This window comes from Puccinia triticina, chromosome 4A (assembly GCF_026914185.1).
Source record: "Puccinia triticina chromosome 4A, complete sequence".
NCBI classification, from domain to species: Eukaryota; Fungi; Basidiomycota; class Pucciniomycetes; order Pucciniales; family Pucciniaceae; genus Puccinia; species Puccinia triticina.
This window is the reverse complement of record NC_070561.1, coordinates 3,572,614-3,600,443: the sequence shown is the minus strand read 5'-3', so window position 1 is coordinate 3,600,443 and position 27,830 is coordinate 3,572,614. Positions and strand designations below refer to the sequence as shown.

Sequence of the window (27,830 nt, the reverse complement as noted above, 5' to 3'; positions counted from 1 at the left end):
GCTCGAGTTGTTTTTCTTCACGATAGTGTTGAAAACTCCGTCCGTAATATTTGCGCAAAGAAGGTTGGCAGCCTTCTGTGATTTGGCCTTTGTTCTTTGAGTCATATCGGGTAGGGGAGGTTCATCAATGAAATGTTTGAGATTGAATTCGGCGAGGACCATTCAAATCTTCTTTTCCCAGATTTTGAAGTTTTTGCCGGTGAATTTGGGAACTTTCATTGTTGGTTTCCCACCGATGGAAGAATCGCTAGACTCATTGTCTGAATCAGCCATTGTATTGTCTTACTCCCAGTCGTGTGATCCTAGAGGTGCTGCTTGAGTGTCAAGACTGTAAATCTGAAAGATTTCAAAGGACTCGTAATGTTTTATTGCTAGAGTTAGACTTTGTACTGTAGCTATGTAACAACCGCTTTAACACAAACTTAAGTAAATATGAATAGCTCTGTTATTTACCTGGGAGCAGACGAATGTGCTGCTCTTTGACAGTTTGAGATGAATGGAGAACAGAGGTGAAGTGCTGTGCCGGTCCCGAGTGGCTCGACGTTAGCGTTCTGCTCGTCATTAAGCTGGGTCAGCTACTTGCACTTGATAGAGTTTATTGTTCTCTCTTGGTGGGTGTCTTACGCTCTTAGAGCCTGCGGCGGTTATGATCTGTAGTGTTGATTCTCAGCAAAACGGCGAAGGAGGAGCGCTACGTTATCTAGATTGATAGTGCGATTCTCTTAGCTCATAGTTTTGTTTTCTGAGTTCACATGATGCTTACTCACCGACTTTATCCTCTACACTTTGTGTGGGGTCGGTTCCAGCTGTTGTGCTCTTTTTGGCTTTGTCTAGAATTGACGATCGAGGTATTAGCGCACGACTGGTTAGTGGTTAAAGTCAAAACATCTTTTGCTCACCTTTGGTGGGCGATGTTATTCTTGCTTTGAGAGACTGGGACTCGGGATTTACCGCGAGCTTGAGTTTGCTATGCGCTGGAGTTGTGCCTGCTTGCATCAAAGTTTGATGTGTCAGTTTTGCGACTCCGCGGAGCTTGTTTGGACTGCGGAATATGGTTTGCTTTTGCTTACCATTTTCCGCAGCTGTTTGAGTTCCCGGCCGCTTACTCAATTTATGAGTTTGTGGCCGTTCACCTAGGCGTGTAATCTCACAAGGTTTTCAGTGGAGAGCTAGCGGGCGAACAAGTCTTGAGTTGACGGGGTTGAGGCTGGCAGTGCGATGAAGTGGTTGAAAATTCTGGGGGGCCTTCACTTGCTTGAAGGCCCACCTTTTATATTTTTCTCTGTCTCCTAGGAGTCAAAGAGTCTGTGATGAACTTCTTTGCCAGTCCCCAATTCCCTCAGCCTCTTGGCCAGAGCTAGGCTGAAACTATTTTCTGGTTCTGAGCACGAGATCAGAACTTTGCTCTCTCAGTGCTGCTATTAGTCATGGGTGAAGACTGAATTCTCCAGATCATCTTGGCCCCTGACTGGGGTGCGGCTTCCTTGCTTTTATTTTTGTGCTTTTTTATCTCCGGTTGTTTATCCATTCTTTCTAGAATACTTGTGATCTATAGATCACAAGTATATTGGAGAAGCAGCACCTTTTTCTGAATCTTACAGCTTCTGCAATAAAAACTGCGCTTGGTTGCAGTCTTTGAAAGCCTGCACAACCTCCTGGCCAATCTCTATGGTTTGGTTTCTCAAAGTCATGTATTGGGTATTTCAGGTTTCTTGGCTCCAGATCTCCTGGTATTTACCAGGTCTCTGGGGCCCAGACTACAGTGCCCCCCACGACTTCTCAACTACCCCGCACCTGCAAAAAAAATTTGAGCTTTGAACAATGTGCTCAAAGTCACCAGACATGTATCACATGTAAACTATACATTTTTGAGCCCTACGGACGTAGGAGAACTCAAAAATATAACCTTGAAGTCTGTGCAATGCCTCAAAAAAAAGTTTCATTTTTTTCAGATGCAAAATTTGGAACAGCTGGTTTTAAGACCATAGTATGTGGTTACAGACATGTACTATGTACTTATAGAATATGTATTATGTGTTTAGAGACTAAATTATCTATGTACATACATACTACAGGTGTAGGTATTTATGTAAATATGTACCTCCTTAGTTATTGATGATTGCCATATCCATCAGTACACTCTTTGGAATGTGGCAATGTTAAGAATATTTCTTCATTGCTCTCTTGGCAGCAAGTCCAGTGAAATTTCAATGACTTTGGACTATTATCATGCATGTTACCAGGTCTGGTTGGTGAAATGTGACATTTGCATCAAAAAATGGGCCAAAAAGAGCCCAGCATTAGCCCACTTTTAAAAGAATTTTTGGAAAAAAAATCTCCAAAATTTGGAACCCCCCTGTAGGGGTAGTTGAGAAGTTGTGGGGGGCACTGTACTCGTCATTTTTTCCTTGATCTCGCGGAGTCGTGGAGCATGGTATTTCCCATGCTACCCAACCTTAATTCTAAGTACTAGATCAAGCACGCGCGCAGTTAATTATTAGAACCATGCGTGCACAATCTTGGTCATATTTAGGGCTACCCCGTGATCTAGCCCATTATTTTTTGTAAAGTACACACCTTTTGGGGGGCTAGAGATAGATAGTTTGGTCTCTATTTTTCATTTCTAAGGCGCTGCGCTCTTGCGTCGGTGCTTGTATGTAATATTACATTTTAATACAATATTTATTTTTATTTTATCTTTTACTTATGCAGGGCCATTGCGCTGCAGTTTATTTTTAAATTATTTTAACATAAAAACTTAGCTGGGCTCTACTTAATGTAGTAGCCCTGCTGACAACAATTGTGATCTTGTAGGGCTGATAGCTATAGGAGCATGTATGTGGTAAACGGTATGGATTACTCCTGGTGGGGCCCGGAGGAGGCTGATGTACACTCCTCCGGGTGGCTGAGCCGCAGCCGAGTACACACCTGTGACCTCGGTCACAACACCCACCCCCTCGGCGAGGCTCCAAGTAGAGATGGCCATTTCACATCCGGATACCCGCTCGTGTTTGGGTATCCGAGGCCATTTTTCCCCCATTCTTGGCATCCGCATCCGCATCCGCTGGCGGATGCCACCGTGTGTGAGCGGATACCCGCGCGGGTATCAGCGGATACCCGCCGCTCAAAAATCACTTAAAACACTAACGATATCATTTATAACATAGTAAAATCAACATGTGGTGACAGCTGATCACTCAAGTGTCACCACATCCTGTACAACAGCCTTCTTTTGCTTCATCTTGTTCTTAGATTTATTTTTTCGCTTTTCGAGGTATTCGTGGAGAGCAAGAGGTTTTATCTTGTCGTTCTTGGAATAGAGCGACAACGCCATACCTCTACTTACCAATTTTGGATGGAGGTTGTGTCTCCTCGCGGAGACATAGTCTCGTCCAAAGCTGAACGTACGCTCCACATCAACCGTGGTTGCTAAATATAAGCAGTGATCAATCAGCAACAAGTTTTTCTTTAATACTTGATTGAAAACTCACCCGGGCAGCACATGACATCCAGGGCCATCTGTAAGAGGCCGTTGTGAGTATTGCCATTTCGCTTCTGCTCGCTCCACCAAGCAAGACCGTTTATCGGCGCCCCATCATCCAAAAACAGGCCGCCAGAGAGCCAAATATCCAATGGGTCCGATGTTGATTCGGCTGATCTGGCTACAGCCGCTGCGCCTAACCCTGCCAAAACACCAGTTGGCTGGAGGGTACGTAAATCAGTCAGTCCACTGGGTCAGTGAACATAAAATTAGGCCTAAACTTACCTTGGCCGACACTTTCTTCGGTGGTTTTGGGGCTGAAGCTGATCCTCTAGGCTTGTACCATGTATTGTACATCTTGCGAGTTAGATAGATCGCCTCATTGATCCAATCCTGAGGCCATTTGGCCAGCTTAAAATATTCGTCTTTAAAGGATGGATGGAGGACTGGAAGTTCAGATAAAAAGATATCATTAGTTCAAGATTTAAATGGGTAAAAGAATCATGGTTGAGGTTGGTGAAAAAACACACCCATTGCTATTCGGTAGATAGGAGAACAGTCGGTTAGGGAGTAATACTTGTTTGTAATCCCAAGCCCAGCACGACACGCATTGCGTAAAGCAGGAGGATAATTTCCATCCTCATTTGCGATCAATGTGGAAAGACCTGCAGTGATTTGATTGATCATCACCACAACATCCGAAACGCAAGCCGAGGAACCTAGTGAAACTTGAAGGGTGAGCTTGTAAAATGGCTTGAGGACCTGTACTAGGTCAGCTGCCAAGTCAAAGTCCTCCTGGTTTAAATGGATATTGCGGTGGGTTCCAAACTGCTTATCGCGTTGCCAGGAGAATCTGTCAAGAACATCAACTCAGCTTTCTTTTCCCCCGAAACAATGATGATTTGAATACTCACATTGCCTCCTCGCATCTGATGATGCTGTTAAGTTGAATATACGTTGAGTTCCAGCGAGTTGGGATGTCACGTTCGATGTTGTGCGGTTGCTTGCATTTTTTTTCTTGGCAAATCTCAATGAACTTGGCTTTTGAGTTCGGCGACTTCTTGAGTTTAGTTGCAACTGCGCGGAACTGGAGAAAAATAGGAAAATATGTAGTTAACTTAGGCGACCTGGAAAGGAGATCAAGAAAGATAGTTCAAGAGAAAAATTTGAACAAACCTTTGCAAGGGTTTGACAACACATTTGAGAAGTGTATACATCTCCCTCTTCTTCCTCCTCGATGTCCCTGAGATCAGCAAGAGTCAGCTCATCTTCTTCGGCTAATTCACCATCATCCGCCGCAAAGTCTGTTTCCTCCTCATCTTCATTTGAAAAACTCTGATCTTTGTCATCACTATCGTCTTTGTCAAAGCTGCAGACAAAAAAAGGTACACAAATGATCATCGGATAAGCTAATTTGTTGTCTGAAGGGCACTTGGTGTCAGTGAACCGCTTACCCTTCAATAAGATCACTTGGCTTGTCTTCTTCATCTGAACCGTCTAACTCGGAAGCACCTGGGGTGGAATTTTTTACGCGCGAAAATGGTCGCAGGATGGCCTTGACGATAAGGTTAAGGATATGTGCGAAGCACCGTATCCACTGCTCCTTGCCTGTGAATCGCTTCCTGTTGAGCTTCCCCAACTCACAGATCATTGTTCCATTGTTTGCCGCGTTTTCGGAAACAATCCCACAGATCTAATAAGAGAAACGGAATTGGGTTAGAAGACCAAATGCAACAGATGCATCAAACAAAAGGGAAAAAAGAGGCTCATACCCGGTTTTTTAAGCCAAACTTGTCAACAATAAACTCAACCATTTGAGCCAAATATTTGCCAGTATGTTGTTCTTTAAGCTGAACAAAGTCGAGGGGCATTGCGTCTGATCAAACTTTACCAGCGCCATTGTCTGAAAGACGGTATATCACGGCCCCGATGATGTCGAATCCATTCGGCGACTGCCACGCATCCACCCCCAAGTACAGGGCTCCCTGGTGAATCTGAATGGGAGGCAGTATTTTTTGGTCCTATCCAACTACATAGCTATGAAAAAGAAACAGGCAAACCTTTAATTCCTGGCATAAGTCCTCCTGAACGGACAAGTACAACATGTGGATCGCCTGCGAAACCATCTTTTGATTTGGTAGATGCTTGAGGATTGTTGGATGAAGTACTTTCTTGAAGCTGGGTTCTTCCAAAGCTGAAAACGGTTTTGCGCCCTTGGCACACCAAATCGCGCATCGCTGTAAGACCTAAGGAGAGATGAATGGTCAGATTAGGGAGAAAAATGTGGTCAGATTAGGGAGAAAAATGGCCAAAAAAAACCACCTGCCTCCCGCGGGTCAATTTCCCCTGTGCCCGAAACCCCAAACTCTACAAGTGTCTTGTTGTTTGAGGGTATTTGCTGCTTTCTTAAACATTGGCCAGCATGAGCGAGGAGATTACTGCACGAGGATTTGTATGAGGTTCGATTGATCATTTTAGCACACCTGAGATTCATTGCTTTAGCTGTTGTTACTTTTCAGAAATTAAAAGATAAACACTCACGTCTTACATCTCCAAGCAATCATACAACGGCGGAATTTATCGAGCTGATCGGAAAGCTCCGGTGGATAATAAGCAGAGTACGCCAAACTGACTTGATTATGTGCAAGTTTCTTGGCATGTTCTAAATTCAGAGAGGTTTGTTAGTAAGAAATCAAATACCAAAGAATGAAAAATAGAAGAAGGTATTTGAACTGACCAAGACGCTGCTCATCGGTCATATCAGATCCCGCAGGTGTAGCACTTGGAGTTGAGTTTCCATCGTCCTGTTCATGGTTTGATTCCACGGCCGGCCTATCATTTTCTTCTTCTGAGCGTTGTTCGCGGGCCCTCTTGCGTCGGTTCATGCTGTGGGGATATGTCGTGGCTGTTGGAGGATATGGGGTTTCAGAGGATATCTCCTGAGGGAAGCAGGAGGCTTAGATCGGGCTGGGCCCAGGCCCGGGTCGTCGCACAACGACCACGGCTCCCCCGGGGGTGGGGGGCCAAGGGCAGGAAAGCCGGTTCAGAGTTGCGCAGCTGCGGCGTACATAGACCCTAGAGAGAGCGGATACCTGTTTAGCTACCCGGGTATCCGCTGGATTTTCCCAGGATCCCAGACATCCGCATCCGCTGGCGGATACCCGCCGGCCTGAGCGGATACCCACAGGCGGATAGCGGATACCCGCAGCGGGTGCAAAGTGACCATCTCTAGCTCCAAGGCACCTGCAGGGGAGGTGAAAACTACATACAAGTTGAATGAGTGCTGAAAGTAGAGTGAAAATAGGGAACTTGATTCAAGAAAAATGAAGATGTCAAGGATTTAGTCATCTGGGAATCAAATTGGGACTGATGGTTGTTGAATAAGGGATTTAAGGAGAGGCTAATAGTAGTCCACGACATCATCAAAACACCCACCACCATTGTCAAAATCACCACTATCATCAAAACCTCTGTTGCCATTGTCAAAGTTGCCGCCATCAGCATAGTTGCCGCCATTGTCATAGTTGCCGCCATTGTCATAGTTGCCGCCATTGTCATAGTCGCCGCCATTGTCATAGTCGCCGCCATTGTCATAGTCGCCGCCATCGTCATAGTCGCCGCCATCGTCATAGTCACCGCAATCTTCAAAGTCGCCACCATCATCAAAAACTCCGCTGTCATCTTTGAAATTGTTGTTGAAACCAATGTCATCAAAAGCACCATCTTCAAAACCCCCGTCGCTAATACCATCAAAATTTTCAGCAAAACCACTGCCGTCCACAAAACCACCACTGTCATTGAAACCACCCCCATCATCAAAACCACTGCTGTCATTAAATACGTTAGAGCTGGCTTCATTGTCGTATCCTCAGGATTTGTCTTCTAACCCGTGTTGATTTTGGTGCTGATTAAGATAGTTGTGGTCGGTTGGATGGAATTGTGGAGACGTGACCTGGCTGTTATGTAATGTAGCTGGTTTAGCTGTTTTCTGTTCCATATGCTGAGGTGGGGAATCAATTTGATGATGTGGTTTAGATCGTCCATCAATGTGCACCTCTGCGTACTGTTGGAAAGATTCCTCTTGAGCTTCGCGTCCCATCGCTCGAAGGTATTCAAATTCATTCGCCAAGAGTGTACTAGCCCAGCAATTAACATCCCTAGCGCTGTAGTTTTTCATATCAAATTGGGGCTCTGGTTTGTGTGGATTAGGTACTTCAAACTTGGTCCGATCATCAACAAAAGTCTGTGATGGATTGGTAATTGGCTGATTTTTGTGATCAAGAATCCAATGCTCTTCAAGAGTTTCTTGCTGGTTGAAAACTGCTTGTTTGTCCAGAATTGATTGCTTGTTGAGAACAGATTGCTCGATATAATCACCATGCCAAGATCAAAAGTCGTCAACATGTAGAGCTGCAATTGGACCCAGAGTCACATTCTGGGGAGCAATATCATTTTGCTGAATAAGGGTCAAGTTTGGCTGTTGGATCATATTCTGGTCAAGAAAATTTGGATTTGGAATTGGGGAAGTCAGATGGCTCTCAGGATGAACGGGCCGCAGGCAAAACGCATCAGAATCTCCTTGCCTGGGCTTGCTGTGATCTTTCTTCCAGGCACGAGATCGTTTGGTTGATCGATTACACATGATATGCTGCTGAGAAATGTGGTGGTTGAAACGCTGCGGGAGACTAACTTGGTGAAAAGAAGGCCGGGGTCTGGAAAAAGGAGCATAAGAGGTCGGAGACAGCACACTGCCTAGGACAATATTCAGCTCGGCAAGAAAAAGTTGAATCCGTCTGTAAGCACCATGGGCGTTGAGGTCCATTGATTTTGAGTGTTTGAGCATTGAAGGATAAGAAAAAAAAGAGCTGGGTCCGGTGTGGTGGCCATTTGCGTGGCGCCCGTGGCGCAGCGGATTCCTTGAGTTTTCAGCCATCAAGACATCAACTCATGGGCGTCAAGATCAATCAGCGCGCGTCGCGCGCGGTGGAATCTTCAAGGCGTTTCAGGATTAGGCTTTGGTTTCCTTTGTGTTTGTTTTGTTGTTTTCCTTTCTCCTCCTCTGTCTTATGTTCTTCTGTTTCTAAAATGCGCGCGTTGGAGAGGTGTTGTATGCGGAGGGTTGGTTTTCTTCCTTTGGTGTTATTTCTTTTCTGATTCTTTCCTCCCTTCTCTTGCTGTTGTGGCGCGCTTGTGCGCGCGGGTGTATGATGACTTGTCCACAACATGTCACAGCTCCCAGAGTCTGAGTTCAGTTTGAACTCAGATGATGGGGCGGCATGGGATTTCGTCTGAACCAAAATTTTGTTTTTCAGATCATCTCATCAACTTGAATCTAAAGTTTATTGATCTTTGTTCACCGATATACTCGCGGGAGCTTCTGAGTTTCTCCTCTCAGCCCCCGCGCCGATCCTCTTCCAGATTCCTGTCCTTTAAGATCACTGTCCCCGGTCCAGTTCGCCGGCCCTTTTCCCGAGATTCTCAGCAAACAAACCACCGCCGACGAGGATCTAAACCCCGTCGTCTCTTAACATAAATCCCCCCCCTCTTAAAGCTATAACTTGAATCCCACGACTGTTTTCCGGATCACCGCGAAGGCAGCGCTCAGCGCAACTCTCCCTTCCAGTAACTGCCGACGGCCCAGCACCGGTCGGAGTTCCACATTTGGTCCCCCGAGCCGGGATCGAACCAGCGACCTCAAGATTTACAGTCTCGCCATACGGATTTCAAGACGGTCGGCGGTTTTGAGGCGCTCTCTCTTTTTTAAATCTTTTTTTTTTTTTCAAGTGATCCCTGGTTTTCCCGGATCTTTCTTTCTTTTTTTTTCGAGGACGGCGCTTGGAGTCTTTGTTTCGCGGAGGTTTGGAGAGATAGAAGTAAGTCCTCTCCATAAGTGCACCTCCGAGGGTTATCGCTACACGTTTCGAAAGCATTACGTTTGCCACGTGCTGTGAGCCACATCGGACCCATTTCTCTCTCCCATCAATTCCAGAATCCATCTATCCCCTCGCCTCGCAATGGCCGACCCAGCAGCAGCAGCGCCAGTCGCGCGGATGGTCAAGATCAAGCCACAAGACCGGGCTCTCAAGTTCACCGGATCGCGCGTGGAGGCTTTCCTTCGCCAGTACGAGCTAGCCGCCAACTTGGACGGCGCGTCGGATGAGGACAAGGTCCTCCAGATACCGTCCTTCCTTGGGAGCGAGGATATCCAGGACGCGGTGTGGGATATGAGCGGGTACACGAGCAAGTCGTGGACCACGCTGAAGGAGCAGATGATCGAGCGGTGGGGGCAAGTGGATGTGGTCCGCTACACCGTCGCTGACTTGCAGAGTCTCAAGGATGCTTGGATTGCTAAGGGCGGGATCACGACGCTCGAGGATTACCGGCTGTTTAAGTCTATCTTCGACGTCATCTTATCATATCTGATCAGGTACCAACATCTTTCGTCAGAAGATTTATCGGTGGATTACTTCTTTTTCGCGTTCTCGGCCGGGTTTCAACAGCGCATCAAGTCGTACCTAGTCAAGAAAAAGGCGATGGTTAAGACTCTGGACGGGCGCTATCTCTTGCCCGCGCTCAAGGAACTGCGGGCGGCTGTCATTTCAGAGATGGAGGAAGAGGTAGCTTTCACCTCAGAGCAGATCAAACCGCAGGCCTCCCTCCCTTTCACTTCAGGTTTCAAGGAGTCCAACGATATCATGATCAAGATGGAGGCTGATCGTCGGCCGAAGGAAGCGCCGGCTCAGTCGATGGCTCCATCTACTGTGGACGATCTATCCCGCATGCTCCAGTCTTTCGAGCAGCGGCTGAAGAAGGAGCTCGCAGTTTCTTCTCCCGCCGCTGCTGCGCCATCAGGATCGCGTGGACCTCTCGTCTGCTACTATTGCCACCGTGAAGGCCACGGGACGGCGCGTTGTTTCGAGCTAAAGAAGGATAAGGAGGAGAAGTTGGTCGAGCAAAAGGGGACCAATTTCTTCCTCCCTAATGGCGCGCTGATCCCTTTCGACGCGTCGCGCCCGATTCGCCACGTTGTGGCTTCCTACCAACCTCAAGTGAGCTCAGCAACGACAGAGTTCAGGACGACTTGCGGCTCCTTGGATCCCTGGTATCCCCCCGCCGTGTCCTCTCAAGCCTTTTCGGGTGCCTATCAATCTGACCCTGCGCGCAAGAAGCACGAGGCGCCAAAACCTTACAAGGCCCCGACAGTTCCAGCTTCTGCCGCTAGGAAGACCCCGAAGAAGGCGCCTCCCCCTAACTCTGGATCGGAAGCTGAGGATATGGACGAGGAGCCTGAGCTTTTCGAACGTTCGCCGGCGAGTCAGCCTTCGCAGCCAGTTCAAGCTGAACCCGCCCCTTCGCCGGCCGCCACTAAATCGGACGGGGGCCCATCAAGAGTGAGATTTGAGAGAGGGATCGCCAAGGATCACCCCAGGGCGGTGGAAGGCATGCTTCAGAAAATTTCTGATCTTCCGTTGACGGTCACGGTTGCAGAGCTATGCGCCGTCGCGCCGGCTATTGCTGACGGGATGAAACGTTGGGTCTCAAAGCGCCGCGTGGAAGTCAACTCAGAGGATCTGAAGGTTCACTTCGGAACGCTTTTGGAAGAGTCCTCTCCTCAAGAGGAAGAAAACCGGCTGTATTCCTGTCCGCTGGGGTATTTACCCTGCCTGCTTGGAGAAGAAGAAGGCAATGCGGCCCCCTTAGTAGATTCAGGATCTCAGCTGAATCTGATCTCGGATGCAAAGGCATCAAAGCTTAACCTAAGCCCCCGCGTTAACTTTAACTCCGCGGTGTACGGGATCGGGAATCAGGCGTGTGAATTGGTTGGCGTCGCTGAAGACGTGCCTGTCAGGATCGGGAAGTCAATAGTGGGCACCTGCCACTTTTGGATCACGCGCGTGGATGGCCCCATCATCTTAGGAAGGCCTTTTCTCATGGATTTCGACGTTACACTCGAATTCTCCGGACAGACGGGCGAGAAGATCCTCCTCCCGGACGCTAATGGTCGAAAAATCGAGCTGACCCTTTGTTCTGTGGATTCGGGCCGCTGGGAGCGTGACTTTCCGGGTGGCGGCCGCAAGGCAATATTGACGCGCAAAGGGAAAGCGCGCGACGATCCCGTGGAGGGCCGTCATTTTTATAGAGCGGGTTGGCTCGGAAAGCGGCAGACTTAATTTAGAGTCTCGCAGTCCTGTCGCAGAGCCAACTAATAATTCAGAGGCTCACGGTTCGGTTTCTTTCTTTCCCTTGTCATCTTCTCAAAATCAGCAAATCCAAAAACAGCAAAAAACTCCCGAAAAAGCCAAAAACATCGCGTCCGATTTCCATGTCCAGTCTTTCCATCTTGTCTCATCTCACTTCAATTCTCTCAAGCGCCAAAGCGGCGCTTCATCCGATTCAAGATCAGGCCAAACAGGTGGCGAGGAGAAAATAGGTGTTCCACGGAGGCAGGGAGAACTGAAAGTAAGTTCCTCCCGATTATGCACCTCCGGGCGAGATACCGCCACCTCTGTGAAAAACTCTACTTCAGCCACATTCGTGAGCCGCCCGCATCCTTTGGACTTTCCTCTGGTTTCAGGTGATGCTCCACCCTATCCGACACGTCTCCGCAACAAGAATAAACTTCCCTATTCTCCCCGAAACGGATCATCTCAGTCTAGTCTCCGGAATGAGCATAAACTAGATACGTCTTGTGGCGTCCTCCGCAACGAGGGTAATCTAGTTCGACTCCGCGATGAGCCTAAACTCCCGAGCCTCCGCGACGAGGAAAAACTAAAGATCCTCTGTAATGAGGTTAAACTATTTTCTTGGACCCTGGATTGTGAGGGTGGTGTGGTGGAGTTTGGACCGCCGTGGAGACCATTTGGAGTAGAAGTAAGTTCCTCCCAATGTGCACCTCCGAGGCGTGATGCTCCGCAAACTTTGAAAGCCCTACCACGCGCCACACTCGTGAGCCACTCCCATCCGTCTGGACTCTCCTTTGCAGAGAAGGCAGCTTTCGAGGACGGCGCGGAACATCGGACTTGGCGGCTCCTTGAATGCGGTCTCAATCATTGCGCGCAACGGGAGCTTGTGGAATTGTGGAAGGAGGGCGGACTCCTCTCTTTCGCGGCGAAATACAAACCGGTGGCGCGAAAGGTCAAACCGGTGAATCAACCCATGCCCCAAAATCTCAATCCACCGCTGCAGCGCCCTCCCTTGTCTCGCGATCCTTATCGCGGTCTCTCGCGTTCCTTGGCCGGCCCTTTTGTGCCGCGCGGACGAGTCACTGAGCTGAGTCTTCAAGTAGTCAACTTCGGTCCTCCGGGGTGGCTAAACCCGTCAGAGTTGGATCTCATCAAGAACGTGTTGGCGGAAAGAAATCTTTCCATAGCTTTCGACGAGTCTCAGCGCGGTTTGCTTAAGGAGTCATATGGGCTTCCTTACATCATACCTGTGGTGGAGCACGAACCTTGGCAGAAGAGGAAGATCCCCATCCCTGCAGCTAAGATGGAAGAATACACGAAGATCATCCGTGAGCGTGTCCGCACCGGCCTCTACGAACAATCTACGTCAAGCTACACGAGTCCTGTGTTCTGTGTGTTGAAGGGCAACGGCAAGCTGCGGATAGTTCACGACCTCCAGCCGTTAAATAAAGTCACGATTCGAGATGCGGGCGTTCCTCCGGCTACCGAAGAATTCGTAGAATCCTTTTCTGGCCGCGCTTGCTACGGCCTCGGCGACATCATGGGCGGCTACGACGAGCGCGCCTTGCATCCGATCTCAAGGCCACTCACGACGTTTGACACGCCGCTTGGAAGGTTCCAGCTCACCCGGCTCCCTCAAGGCGCAACGAACTCTGTCGCAGTGTACCAGGCTCAAATGGTTTGGATTCTTCAGGACAAAATCCCGGAGCATGCGGGTATTTTCATTGATGACGGTGGGATCAAAGGCCCAGTGTCGGATTATGACAATGAGGTCCTGGATTGGCATTCCAGCATCCGGCGCTTCGTCTGGGAATACGCGGAAACTTTGGAGCGCATTTTGTTCAGAATTGAAGAATCCGGGTTGACCGTGTCGGCGTCGAAGCTCGCGGCATGCGTGCCCGCTTTGGAGATCGTGGGCCACGTAGTGTGCAAGGAGGGCCGCCGAATGGCGAGGAGCAAGGTCAATAAGATCCTTTCTTGGCCAACCCCGGCTAATGCGACGGAGGTGCGCGGGTTTTTGGGCGTGGTTGTGTACGTTAGGATCTTCATTCCCTCCCTGTCTCAACTTTGTTTGCCACTTCGCCGCCTGACGCGCAAGGACGCCGAGTTTCTCTGGACTTCCGATTGTGAGGACGCGTTCGAGGAGCTGAAGCTCATTGTGGGAAGGGACATTGTTCTTGTCAAGATCAATTACGGATCGGATGCGGGAAGAATCAAGCTTGCGGTGGATTCTAGCTTTCATGCGGCAGGCGCGGTCCTCTCCCAGGAAGACTCGAATGGATTGGCCCGGCCGGCTCTTTACGAGTCCTTGCTGTTTTCCGATGTGGAGTCAAGGTACTCCCAATCAAAACTGGAGTTATGCGGCGTCGCAAGGATCCTCAAGAAGCTTCAAACCATTTTATGGGGGCAGCATTTCGAGCTCCAAGTTGACGCGCAGTCCCTTATTCAAATGATCAACGCGCCAAGCCTCCCCAACGCGCCGATGACGCGCTGGGTGGCTTTCATCCAACTCTTTTCCTTCGACATTGTCCACCGCCCGGGCAAATCCTTCACTATGCCGGACGGTCTCTCGCGGCGCCCTCAAGGCGAGGATGACAGTGATCCCCCCTCCTCTGAGTTTGACGAGGACTCTCCAGCGATTCGTCCGCTTCACTCTTTCACCGTCAACGCCGAAACAGGCTATTCCGGGTATCAGGAGGGCTTCTGGCGTTGTATGGAGATTTTTCTTGCGACCTTGGCCCGGCCAGAAGGCTTGGATGCGGCGGAGTTTCGCGCCTTGAAGCGCAGATCTGTGGACTTCTTTCTGCAAGCGGGCCGTCTCATGAAGCGCGGCAGCCCGTTGCCGCGCATCGTCGTAACTATCCCACCCAAGCAAGATTCGATCCTACGCAAGCTCCACGAGGATTTGGGCCACCGCGGCACCACGGAGACCTATCGGCGCGTCTCTGAGCGCTTTTGGTGGCCGTCCCTCAAGCAGTCTGTGGCGCGTTGGTGTCGGAGCTGCGAGGATTGTCAGAAGAAAGACCTCAGACGCCCCCAAGAGCTGCGCTACCCCACTGGAGAATCAACGGTCTTTGGGCGAGTGTCAATGGACGCCGTCCACCTCAAGGCTAGTGGCGCTAAATATCTGATCGTGGCTCGCGACGACTTCTCAGGGTGGGTTGAAGCCAAGATATTGAATAATCTCACTTCGGAGGCGGTAGCGGCGTTTCTTCAAGAAAATTGGACGATGCGCTATGGTCTAGCGCGCTCTTATTCGACAGATGGCGGATCTGAGTTCGGCGGCGCGTTGGCGGAGATGCTGCGCGCTTTGCCAGGACAGCACAGAGTTTCCACCCCTTACTATCCGGAAGGGCAGGGCATGGTGGAGCGCGGCCACGGTCCCCTCAAGTCTGCTCTGGTCAAGCTGGCCGGCGAGAGTGGAAAGAACTGTCGCCATTACCTGCCCTTGGTGCTTTTCGCCGACCGGATCTCCACCAAGAGGACGACCGGCTACTCTCCCTACGAGCTTGTTTTCGGTCAGCGTGCAGTGCTTCCTCTCGATCTTGAAATCGAATCTTATCTCGGCGTTGACTGGGACGCGGTGAAGGACACGTCTGATCTCCTCGCCGCGCGCTCCCGGCAACTAGAGCGCAGCGAGGAGACTCGGGGAATCGCTTACAGGAAGCTGATGGATGCGCGGGGCGACTCCTTGCGCTATTGGGAAGAGAAGAACGCAGCGCGGATTCGAGAACCTCTCAAGCCTGGCGATCGAGTTCTTGCTTTCAACAGGTCTTTAGAGACGCAGTGGGGGCAGTTGTTTGCCCACCGTTGGAACGGCCCCTACTGCGTCGTGAAACAGGTTCCTGGAGGTTCCTACGTTCTGGCGGAGCTTGACGGCACGGAATTGAAACGGCGTTTTGCCGCGGATCAGGTAAAAAGGTTTTATGCTCGCGAGGACTTTCCTGACCAGAAGTAAGTTCCTCTCCTGGTATGCACTTCCTGGGTAGCTACTACCGTATTCTTCGAAACCCTACTTCTTGCCACACTCGTGAGCATTGCGTCGGCGCCCAGTTTTCTCTCTTTAGGACCCTCTTTCTCCCCCCTCTCTTTTCTGGTCTTTTCTTTAGTGCACGGACGGAAGGCGAGCATTCTAGGGACAGACTGCAAGTGTGGTGGAGATGTGGTGGCCATTTGCGTGGCGCCCGTGGCGCAGCGGATTCCTTGAGTTTTCAGCCATCAAGACATCAACTCATGGGCGTCAAGATCAATCAGCGCGCGTCGCGCGCGGTGGAATCTTCAAGGCGTTTCAGGATTAGGCTTTGGTTTCCTTTGTGTTTGTTTTGTTGTTTTCCTTTCTCCTCCTCTGTCTTATGTTCTTCTGTTTCTAAAATGCGCGCGTTGGAGAGGTGTTGTATGCGGAGGGTTGGTTTTCTTCCTTTGGTGTTATTTCTTTTCTGATTCTTTCCTCCCTTCTCTTGCTGTTGTGGCGCGCTTGTGCGCGCGGGTGTATGATGACTTGTCCACAACATGTCACAGCTCCCAGAGTCTGAGTTCAGTTTGAACTCAGATGATGGGGCGGCATGGGATTTCGTCTGAACCAAAATTTTGTTTTTCAGATCATCTCATCAACTTGAATCTAAAGTTTATTGATCTTTGTTCACCGATATACTCGCGGGAGCTTCTGAGTTTCTCCTCTCAGCCCCCGCGCCGATCCTCTTCCAGATTCCTGTCCTTTAAGATCACTGTCCCCGGTCCAGTTCGCCGGCCCTTTTCCCGAGATTCTCAGCAAACAAACCACCGCCGACGAGGATCTAAACCCCGTCGTCTCTTAACATAAATCCCCCCCCTCTTAAAGCTATAAATTGAATCCCACGACTCTTTTCCGGATCACCGCGAAGGCAGCGCTCAGCGCAACTCTCCCTTCCAGTAACTGCCGACGGCCCAGCACCGGTCGGAGTTCCACACCGGGATTGTTGGTCGGATTTGTAAGGTAAGAAGAAAAAACACCGGTATTTGTTTGTCGTGAAGATGAGAATGATCCGGGATTGTTCGTTGGTTGATTTTTCTTCAGCGTCTGGCTGGTAAGGGTTAACGAGATGCCTTAAGGGCTCGTAACCTATAGGAGCATGTATCTGGTAAACGGTATGGATTACTCCCGGTGGGGCCCGGAGGAGGCTGATGTACACTCCTCCGGGTGGCTGAGCCGCAGCCAAGTACACACCTGTGACCTTGGTCACAACAATAGCATCCTCTGAGAGAAAGCTACACAAAAAAAACAACCACCCATTGTGCGCACAAGCTGCAAGGTGCAGCGGTCAAGTTGCACACTGCTTGTAATTCCAGCTGTTTGGGGATTTTTGTGGAATTTCTGCGGATGGCATGATTTTTGCCAAACACCTGAAATTATGTAGGTTGGATAGGAAAAATCAGGCCTACAACCTAAGCTATTTTATTCCAAAGAATGTCAAGGGGGCAAGGAATCATAAAGCTTCAAAAATTCCACCCAGCCAACTCAGATTCTTGACACACCAAGAAGGGGCAATAGCGCGCAAGTCACTCCTGCTGAGGGCTGTCGGAGCCTTGCTTTGCAAGACACACACCCGCAGCAGAGGGACTTTGTTAAGTTCGATGCCGGGCCAAAGCTCAATATTTTCACAAAAGCAGGGCAGACACTGAAATTTCTGCTGTGACCAACCTTTATTTCTACATCAAGAGGACTCATCTCTCTTGATGACCAGTATAGACCAGTGGTCATTGGGAGGAAGCAACCCTCTTGATGACTGGTGCTGGTCATTGGAAGGACTCATCCCTCTTGCTCATTTAGGGTATTCAAAATTGATTTTTAAATATCATTTTACATAAAATCATAAGATTTATCAAAGTTTTGAGAGGTGCTTGAAATGAAGAGAACCCTCAACTTTCACCCCATCAAAAGTTTGGACATGTAAATAGATCTTATGATTTTATGTAGAAAGTGGTTTGAAAATCAGTTTTGAATACCACAATTATTGGGAGGAAACACCCCTCTCAATGATTGGCAAACATGCTCTAAAGGAAATGAATGTCAACAAGAACGCAGGTTTTGACGCGAGCTGCTTGAGAAGTGACGACAGCTGGCATACCAGGATAGAAGGGGATACGGAACAAATTTTAAAGCCCATCATGAAAGATCATGAACCCATGAACCAGTGAACCAGGATCTCCCAAGGTCTCAACTTCATGTACAAAATATCGCCTCGTACTGAGAGCGTCGCGAAACTGTTCAGGTTCTGCTTCGGAATCTGTTGATTCAAGTTTGTTAGCAGTCCACCTTTGTTGTGACATAGATGTCACAGGCATCTCCGTGACTCGCCGCAGCACAAACCATACTCCTCTTCCCGGGACAATCCCGGGCGTAGGAGAGTTCTCTACGGAATCTACAGAGTTTGTGTCTCATCGTCTCAATAGGTTATGAGCCCTCTCAATCTATAATCAAGGACTCAGACTCGAAACTCGACCGATACAACTCACAAATCGACGCTTCGACTCGTCGGTTATACCTTTTCGACCGGTAGCTCAGGATAGAGCGTAATTGTACGTCATCGGGAAGGTCAGTGTTACTTTGCCGTAACACTGTGAGGTACTTCGGTATAAGCAGACTCCGCCATTCCCAATCTCTGTCTCTGAACGGTGTTGATCGAACTTACCTGAATAAGCTAAGCGGACTAGCCATCCTGCTTATTACGGTGGTGTGGCCCACCTACCGGTGCAGAAAAGGGACGTCTTGTGACGCACCGTTCTACTCCCTCTTTTTCCTCCATCTCTTATAACGTGGGTACTTCTCAGTGTTGCGGTGAGTAGCTCTGTCCTTTTTCCACACTTCGATTATCCTTTCCTGTCTACTTCTCCTTTTTTTTGCCCTCTCCCTCCGGCTCCGGCAAAATGTCTCGACGAGGTTCAATCCATTCCGATGGCGAAGTTTTTCTACCAGATGGCGGGGAGAGAATGGCCAACCTTTTCGATTCGATTGCTGGGAGTTCGACGGGAAACCGTACAGGAGACGAAACGATCCGACCACCAGCATCGGGGACTCGCCAGCAAACCGGTCCTGCTGCGACTGGCTCGGGCTCTCATCATTCAAGAGGACCAGCTCCGCACCAAACACAACCTCCGACCGGGCCGATACCTCCAGCAAACGATCTCACGCGGGCCCAGCAAGATTTCCTCGCGGCGAAGTTACAGCTCGAACAGGCGAAGCTAGTTAGTCAAACGGCTAAGCTGATCAATGACCAATGGAACGACGAAAAGCGCCTGGCTGCGAATGGGTCCAATCTGGCGAGGTGGTTGAACGAACTTAGCGAAATCGGTACCGCCCATATGTCGAATGGCGACTTCTTCTTCAAACCAATCGACAACATGACCTTTGAGAAGATCGCCAGAATAGTCGTCCTCGAGGGTGTCCATAGTTCCTTGGTACCCGATCTTCAACGTGTGAACTCCGCACTTGAAATGTTGTCTCTCCTGAAGAAGCGATTCTCGGTTGTTTCTCGTGCGGCACAGATGAATGTTTTCAACCGGTTCCTCAACTTCTCCGTGGACGACTGCGAGAGTACGGGTTTGACGTCGTCAATGAGGAATCTGTACACTGAATGGAACAACCTCAACGTCAGGATCCACTCGGATGCGTTCTTCGGTTTCGTTTTCCAACGGGCAGTCTTGAAATCCTCGGCACCTTTCAAGAAGGATTTCGAGCAGCGCATCGAAAACTCGATGCAGAATGATCAGTCCAAAAGTTTGCCAAAATTTGATTTTTTGGTGAACACCTACGATGTCTGCCGAAAACAACATGAAGACTCGACAGCCACCGAAGGAACCTTGGCAAATTCGTTGGCACCTTCGGTACTAATGGCGACGACTGATGGCGATGATTTCGACTTCGAAGCTTTCCTAGCTGATGTTCCAGAAGACAACTGGCCGGATGCGCTAGATTTTTATGCGGCAACAGCGCATCGATGTTGGCAATGCGGGGCGGCGGATCATTATCTACGAGAATGTCCGCAGCGGGTGAAGTCGAATCAAATCAACAAACGTCTTCGCAGTCCGGGTGTGTCGCCTTTCCCACAACCAGCAACCAGAACCCAGGCGACTTTCGTCGGTTCTCTGTACACCCAACCCGCCAGTCCCTCAGCTCAACCTTCGGCGCACTCCAGACCCCCCCCCATGTCCAACCTTCAAGTTCAAGCGAAACGACTAGCCGACTACTATCGACCCCGGTACGCTGCGAACACCAATCAACAGCAAGCGTCAATGACCTCGACTTCAAATGCAACGACTTCAGCTGGGGGGGGGGCGTCTGCGCAACTCATGGAAATTGGTGAGATTCCAGATGATCTCGATCAGCTGGATTTCAAGAATATGGCGCTTGGGGACGATGTTGTAAGTAATCCTGCCATTTTCGATACTGGAGCATCTCACCACTTCACTGGGATGCGCCAGCTTCTTCATGATTTCAAACAACTCTCTAAGCCCTTGCCCCTGTCGGTAGCTACTGCCAGCAACCGATCCTTCATCACTGGTGTGGGAAGCCTCCATTTCCTCGAGCCATCCGGTCGATTGATCGTACTTCGTGGTGTACTCTACTGTGAGGATGCCAGATCTACACTGATCTCAATGGCTGCACTGCGGAAAGCTAATGCCTTTGTGTTCTATGACAATGACAAAGAGCAGTTTGATATTTTTTCGGCAAACTGCCAATTTGCTTTCAGCTGCGTATGGGAAGCGAAGCGCAACCGTTGGTATTTACCACACCACATGGTGAAGGATGATCGGCATTGCGAAGGGGCAGGGGATGATGTCTCTATCTTCTTATCTTCCTCTTCTGTCTCTGTTTCCACTTTACCTCCTCTTCTCGACACTTTATCTTCTCCTGTTCCTCAATCCTCTTCCTTTTCTCCTGTTTCTTCTATTTCTTCTTTCTCTCAATCAAACATCTCCGACGTTTCCAATTTTCATGTCTCTTCAAATATCCCTGCTGTCAACGTCCGTTTTCCTACGTGCGGAAATAAATCTGCTCGATCTCTTATGAAGACAACAGCTGTACCTGCGGAAGGATTATCTTTCAATGCAGCTAAGGCAAAGAACAGCGGGACCAACCTCTTCAAAGAGCCGGTACCAACAATGATAGAGAAGACCCAAGAGTTGCCCTCCCTCACAAACAATGAAAAGCGGCTTTTACTGTACCATCGCATGTTTGGTCATGCTGGACTACAAGTGATTCGGAGACTAATCAAAGAGAAAGTGGGTTTAGGCCTACCCGAAGAGCTTCCGCCGGGTGCAATTCACTGCCCAACGTGTATGATCAACAAGTCCACTAAGCTGAACCCTCTGGGCAAAGGCGATCGAACTGCGAACAAGATGGAGATATGGGCCGCTGATCTAGTAGGACCGTTTCAAGTCCCTGCGGTAGATGGAGGGAACTATATCCTCACCATGCGGGATGTGGCTACAGGCTACAATTTCGTCAAGGTGCTTAAAGCCAAATCGGAGGCAAACAACGCTATCATCGACACCATCAAGCGGCTCGAGAATGCGACGAATCTGTCTGTAAAGATCCTCCGCAGTGACAACGGGGGCGAATTCGCCAACAAGGCATTGGAGGAATTTCTTCTCAGTAAAGGAATAAACACTGAAAGAGCGCTCCCGTACCATCACTACCAAAACGGTATGATTGAGCGTTTCAATTGAACTATACAGGCCATGGCAAGGACGGTTCTATCCGACAGCTGTCTCCCTCAGAATTTCTGGAATTACGCGTTCTTGTGGGCAAGCCATATCCTCAATCGCATTCCCAATAATGCGAGTGGCAAAATCACTCCGTTTGAAGCACTATTTGGTACCAAGCCGCATTTCGACAGGTTCAGAGCTTTTGGATCCTTTGCTTATGTCCATATCCCACCCGAAAAACGGCAGAAACTGGACGCCAGGGCCTACAAGGGTCAGGTAATAGGACACTTAGACTCGAGCAAAGGATGGCTTTTTTGGCTACCTGATGAAAAGAAATTTCTCGCGTCAGCTATGGCACGTTTTGTTGATGATGACAAGACCCATTTCTTGGATGTTCCCGTAACTGGGGAAGTGTCCTCAGAACCTGCGAAAGAAGCGGCAAAGAAGATATCTTTAGACTACGTCATGAACTTGATTGAGTTGGGTGATTTCTCCAGGGAAATTGAATTCCACGACCAGGAGCTTATTGTGGACAAGATAATAGAGTTATGCCAATTTTACTCTATCTCCGTACCAGGGACTTTCAAGCAAGCTATGAAATCGCCAGAAAAGGACGCCTGGTCTAAAGCCATTGCTGTAGAACTCAGTAACCTAGAACAGATGAAGGTCTGGATTCTGGGTTTGCGGCCGAGTGACAAAAAAGTGTTAAATGGCCGGTGGGTTTTTGCAGTAAAACCTGATGTAGATGGGTCAGGGGTGCGTTTCAAAGCGCGTTTTGTAGCAAAGGGTTTCACTCAAGTTGCTGGGACTGATTTCCTGGAAACCTTCGCACCTACGGCCACTTTTGTAGCGCTGCGTTTGTTACTGACGGTAGCAGCAGCCTACAACTGGCCGGTGCACAGTTTCGATTTTGTTGCAGCGTATTTGAACTCTCCCATCGACAAGGAAGTTTGGATTGAGCCGCCGGAAGGGATGGTGGTCCCCCCTGGGCATGCCCTTTTGCTTAAAAAGGCGCTCTATGGTACGCGCCAAGCCGCGCGTTGCTGGTGGCTTCACCTGAAACAAACCCTGGACAACCTCGGATATGTGCCTTCTCAATATGATAATTCTTTATATATCTTGCGGCATCCAACTCTACATGGAGTGATCTGGCTTCATGTAGATGATGGTGTAGTAACCGCCTCTAGTGTGGAGCTTCTAAAGAAGCTAGAACAGGATCTGAGCGCAATTCTTAAGATAAAATGGAGTGATAAACTCAATTCAATCGTTGGTCTCAATGTCAAGCGAGACGGTCGAGGTTTCACGCTCTGTCAGAAGAACCTGGTGAAAGGTCTTCTAGACTCGGAATGGGATGGTGTATCAATCTTCAAGACACCTCTTCCGCCGGGTTACAATGGTGTGACTGACCCCAACGGCGATCCGTCTCAATCTGGAAAATATCTTTCCTTTATTGGGACGCTCAGCTATCTCGCCGTTGGGACGAGACCGGACATTTGTTTTGCTGTTAATTACCTGGCGCGTTTTGCGGCCAAACCTGGCACGGCTCACTGGAAAGGTTTGAAACATCTTATAGGGTACGTCGCCGGGACAGCGGAAAAGGAGCTGTGTCTATTCCCGACGACCGACGATCAACCCCTCAAGACCTTTTGCGACGCATCCTGGGGGGGATAATTTGGACGCTCGGCCTATGGTGTGTATATTTCCTTTTTGAATTGTCCGGTTCTGTGGGTCGCCAGAAGACAGGCAGCCGTTGCCTCGTCAACCTGCCATGCGGAATACATGGCTCTTGGCGTGGCTACGCGGCAGACATTTTGGGTAAGACATTTATTACGCGATGTCCTTCGCGTAGATTTTCTTGGACATCTACATTGTGACAACCAGTCTGCGATAAAGGTGTCTACTGATGATGCTTCTAACAAAAGGACAAGACATTCTGAAAGAGATTTTTACATAACTAACGAAGCTCTATTTCAAAAGAAAACAGTTTTGCACTGGGTAAGTACAAAAGATCAAATAGCAGATATATTCACGAAAAGCTTAGGTCCGGAACTTTTCACAAAATTGCGCGGCTTAGTTCTATGCGATGAATGATGTTTGGTGTTCAGCTTTTGTTATTCTTTCTTCCTTCCTTTCTCTAGATCTTTTGTCTTCTCCAATTTTTTTCCTTTCCTTTCTTCTTTCTCGTAGGCTTGTACGTATGTTAGCGTCTGCGGCGAGAGGGGGGGTGTTGTGACATAGATGTCACAGGCATCTCCGTGACTCGCCGCAGCACGAACCATACTCCTCTTCCCGGGACAATCCCGGGCGTAGGAGAGTTCTCTACGGAATCTACAGAGTTTGTGTCTCATTGTCTCAATAACCTTCAAGCGGGCGAAGTTTATGTAAAAGTCTAGACCTCCTCCGACGTCTGTTTGCTCACTTTCGCTCCAATTGTCTATGTACCATCAAAGTAGCACTGTTCACGTAAGAAATCTATGACCATGTGAGAGATATACATCAGCATACTTTCCCAGCCAAATTGGCTGGCACAATGGGATAAACTTTATTTCAATCTTGCTGATGTTTAGCTTACGTGAACAGTGCTAGTATGAATCGCCGCCTCCAATAGGCCTGAGCAACTCCGACGGTCGACCACCAAAACGATTTGTGGACCATCATCATTTAAACCCAGTGGTCCAAGGCGCTCGTCCGGAGGGAGGGCCGGAAAACTCGGACATCATCTTCGAATCATTGCGATTTTACACCCTTCTCGATTGAAATCAAACTACCTGCAGTACATATTCGGGTCGTACTCCTGGCCAGCGAAACTCCTCATGACACAACCTCCTCATATGCCAGGCGAAACTAATGATTTTGCGGACGACGACCAACACTCTGAGATTTTCGGTCAAGGAAGCGCGTTAGTCGAGTTCAGATACCTTTGAAACGCTGGTCGCCAATCCGCTCACTTTTTCCTTAACTCCATCTCAAACACTTCAACTTTCACATTCCCGACAAGACAGCTCTCTGTATGGCGATTATCTTACAGCCGTCTTCGGTGCGTTTACTCAATCTATTCCACAAACCTCCCTGCGGCGTGACTTGCTTAAATTTGCAGTATGTTGACTTGACGTTGCGTGCGCGAAGGCTCCAAGTTACGTTTTGCCGAGCAGCACAATACCGGTAGGCCTGACAGGCCAAATACACTCGACAACCTATCATATTTTCATCGTTCAGGGCCATCTGAAACCAAACAGCAATGTAGGCAGGATGGTGTTTTTGAAGTATTGATATGTAATGAACATTCATGTACATATTTACCTCTCCAACCTAAGGCTGATGCTTATCATCTTGTGTCCTTACTTCCTGTTGGCTGTTTTGTAACAATCGACCCGCAACTGTTGAAGACGGGCAGCCAGCTCATCCACCGACTCGAGGAGTTCATGCCCCGCAAGTTCCCAGCAACCTTCGGTCACTGTCCCAGCATTCTCCTGTCCAAGTCTCCCAACAAACTTACCTTGGCTCAGACCATCCAGTTTTTGCTCCTGGTTATCCTTGGCCGGTTGAGGAACAGATAGGCAACCCTATGCATCCAATCCAACCGCCACTGGCGCAACGGTAAGTTTGGTCTCCTGTTTGGCATCCGGCTCAGGCCTTCGGCTACCCAGCTTCCGCAGGATTTATCCCGTAGGGCCATGTCGAACAACATCCCAAGATCATGTTCATCACCGGCGTATGGAGTATAATCAGCTGACCTGGCTGTGAATACACATTAATCTGCATCTTTCCCCTCAGGTCTCATCAGAATGATTATAAAAACCCGAAGAACTTGAAGATTTTCACCCCAGTCTCCAATAAATTTCTGTCCCATCATCCTGTTGAATCGAGCAAATTTCTAGGATTAGGTCCTCAAGATTCACAATCTTCTCCAAACCATACCACCTTTCAACTGCCTAATATTGATTACTTGCGCACAGCTGACCCAAGTCAGGCGCATCAGGATTACCCGTTGCTCAGAGGCACAACAGATAATAATATTAACCCAGACATGAGCTATGCTCACTTGTACTCTCCAAAATGTTACTATACAAATGGGCGACCCGCATATCCCGCCAGTGGGCCCGATTCACTATATCCTTGTTGTAGTCCATACCAACGCAATTTCCCTCTTTCTTCTCCATATGTTCCATCCACCTATTTTCCACCCCCTTCAAGCACCACGCCACAACAGAGGACGAGTGTGAACGAGGAGGATTTCTATCTCCCAATTTCGCATGTTTATGAATCCGCGAAAGAACCAGAACTGGACCGCCTACTTAACGAGAAGACGGAATCAATTCTCAGCGCAGATCCTTTCTGTAATAAAATTGATGTCGACTATGGTTATGGACCTCTGCCTAGCCTCGCCGATTATAAAATCGATAAAACTAAATTGGGGTACCATGATACCTTTAACCTTGACGGTGGGTCTGTCACTCTTCATTTCACTGCATCGCCTAGTACTGAATTTTTTAATCGATTACCTCAGATTTATACTTACTTGAAATGGCACTCCGTCTGGACGAACTGCTTACCGACAAAGAGCGGTTGCGCCGTTGGGATCAAAGACTCGACTGGGAGAATGCCGACGACAAGACGAAGCTGTGGGGTAGAATGTCCGACCTTGAGCGATCACGCATTGGGATTGGTGTGGGCAGCTGGTGGACATATCGATTGTTTGGTATCCCTTTCTGCTCCAGGTATGGATACTATAGGACTTTGATAGGCCCGGGTGGTGTGTTCTCCATGCGCTATGGTGATTTTCGCAAGGGTGCGATTGAAGCTCATTATCCATTAATCGGGACGGTCAAGTCCAGATTTCCGATGTTCAGAGATGGTGGTCTGGGATTAGGTCGAGCCCTGAGCGCTTGGGTCGACGGCCGTCCTGTGCGTCCACCGTCTCGCAGCGAGAAATCTGATGCGAAATCGAACGAGGCTCAAGAAGACCAGAATCGAAATCTGGAACTTCAAAAAAGATGGTTTCGTGCTCAATGCAATCGGTCCAATCTGATCAACGCAATCATGCAAATATCGACTGTCGTTGGGTCACCTCGAATACCACAAGCTTATTATCCCGTTCATGGCCATCCACCGCAGCCGCCATACCTGTACCCAAGAGGGTTTGAGGCTGGAGGATTTGGTCATCAGCTGAATCGAAGCATCTACGAACAAGTGGCTGGAAACAGTCCCGGTGGTTTTCACAGTGGCTTTCCTACACCAAGCTTCCCGCATCAAACATTGAGACCTCAACCCTTGAAGCGAAGTGTATCATTCACCTCTCCTGGCAACGGCGGCACCTATGCGCAATACTCAAAAAACTACATTGATCCAGCAAATCTTTACAACATGAGGCCCATTCCCAACCCCACACTGAACTATGGAAACTCGAAGGACTCGTCTCAGAACCCTTCGATTCAGCGGCCAGCTTCCAGAGCAGGGGAAACTCGTCCTGGTAAGTTGAGTCGGTAATACATGATCATCAAGATACCGTGATACATACTCATGTTATTTTACTGCTTGATTTTCTGTCTTATTTCGCGGCCAGCTTCGACAGGTAAAAGGAATTCACAACGGCAAGAAACAGAACCTGTATCCACTCGGAAAGATTTCCCACCACAAAATTCACGCCCAGAACCATCTTCAAATCGAAACGCAACCGAATCGGTATCAACATCAATTCCCAACTCAGGGCTACCAAAACCCCCTCAAATTTACACTTCTCAAATGATTGCGGACCGAATGAATGCATCGCATTCAAGAATGAGACCGCAGACTCAATCAGATGCAACCAACTTAAAATTATGACCACATCACATTCGTTGCAACTGGTTCCTAATTTTTACAGCTTCTTCAAGCGTTTAGTATTAGCCGGCTCTCATGGCCTGTTCCAATGGTCAGGCCTTCGAAAACAGCAGGTTTATTACACTTCATCTTGATTTCCTGTTACTTCCCAGTCTCAGGTATTCTCTTGATTTCAAGATCTTGTCTGCTGCATTTTTTCTGTCTTTCCGACACTTCATCCCAGGATCTCTCTGCGTCACTTTCTTCAAGCAAAAGTATTCAATTGTAACATAATAGATATTTCCTCCGCTACTAGTTAGGTTCTCCACCGACCAATCAATATGCATTAATTGGCTCATCATATGTGTAATCCTTTGGTTTTAGATATCCTCGCCTTGCGCATTTGTTTATGTATTTCGTTAGTGGATGAAGTAGTGGAATCATCATTGACTGTGGGCATTGGCAATGTGAATTGACTGTGGGCATTGGCAATGTGAATTCTGCACTGTAAACTAGACCTAGGACTGTTTTTTTTTATCAAGAGAGATGTTTGTTTATTTCATTTTCATTGGAGGCAGGAAGTCGTCCACTGCTTGAATTCCGATCAGCTTCAACAACGATATGATCCAATCCGCCGCTAAGTGTGGCGCATCTAAAGGTTAGGGGAAGGGTTCCTTCTACTT

The 27,830-nt window shown here is 48.7% G+C and overlaps 1 protein-coding gene across 1 annotated transcript in view; it reads left to right on the top strand.

The window, feature by feature from the left end:
- Window positions 1–27,171, top strand: part of PtA15_4A421 (uncharacterized protein) — a gene marked incomplete at both ends in the record, with an annotated part of 35,797 nt that extends 8,626 nt beyond the window's left edge. Inside the window, 7 exons of the mRNA XM_053168303.1 lie at window positions 23,957–24,247; window positions 24,351–24,385; window positions 24,475–24,621; window positions 24,735–24,945; window positions 25,123–25,790; window positions 25,856–26,818; window positions 26,912–27,171. Of these exons, the coding sequence (XP_053019525.1) occupies window positions 23,957–24,247; window positions 24,351–24,385; window positions 24,475–24,621; window positions 24,735–24,945; window positions 25,123–25,790; window positions 25,856–26,818; window positions 26,912–27,171 (2,575 nt within the window). The remainder of the gene's footprint in view (window positions 1–23,956; window positions 24,248–24,350; window positions 24,386–24,474; window positions 24,622–24,734; window positions 24,946–25,122; window positions 25,791–25,855; window positions 26,819–26,911) is intronic.
- Between the last annotated feature and the right edge of the window lie 659 nt (window positions 27,172–27,830).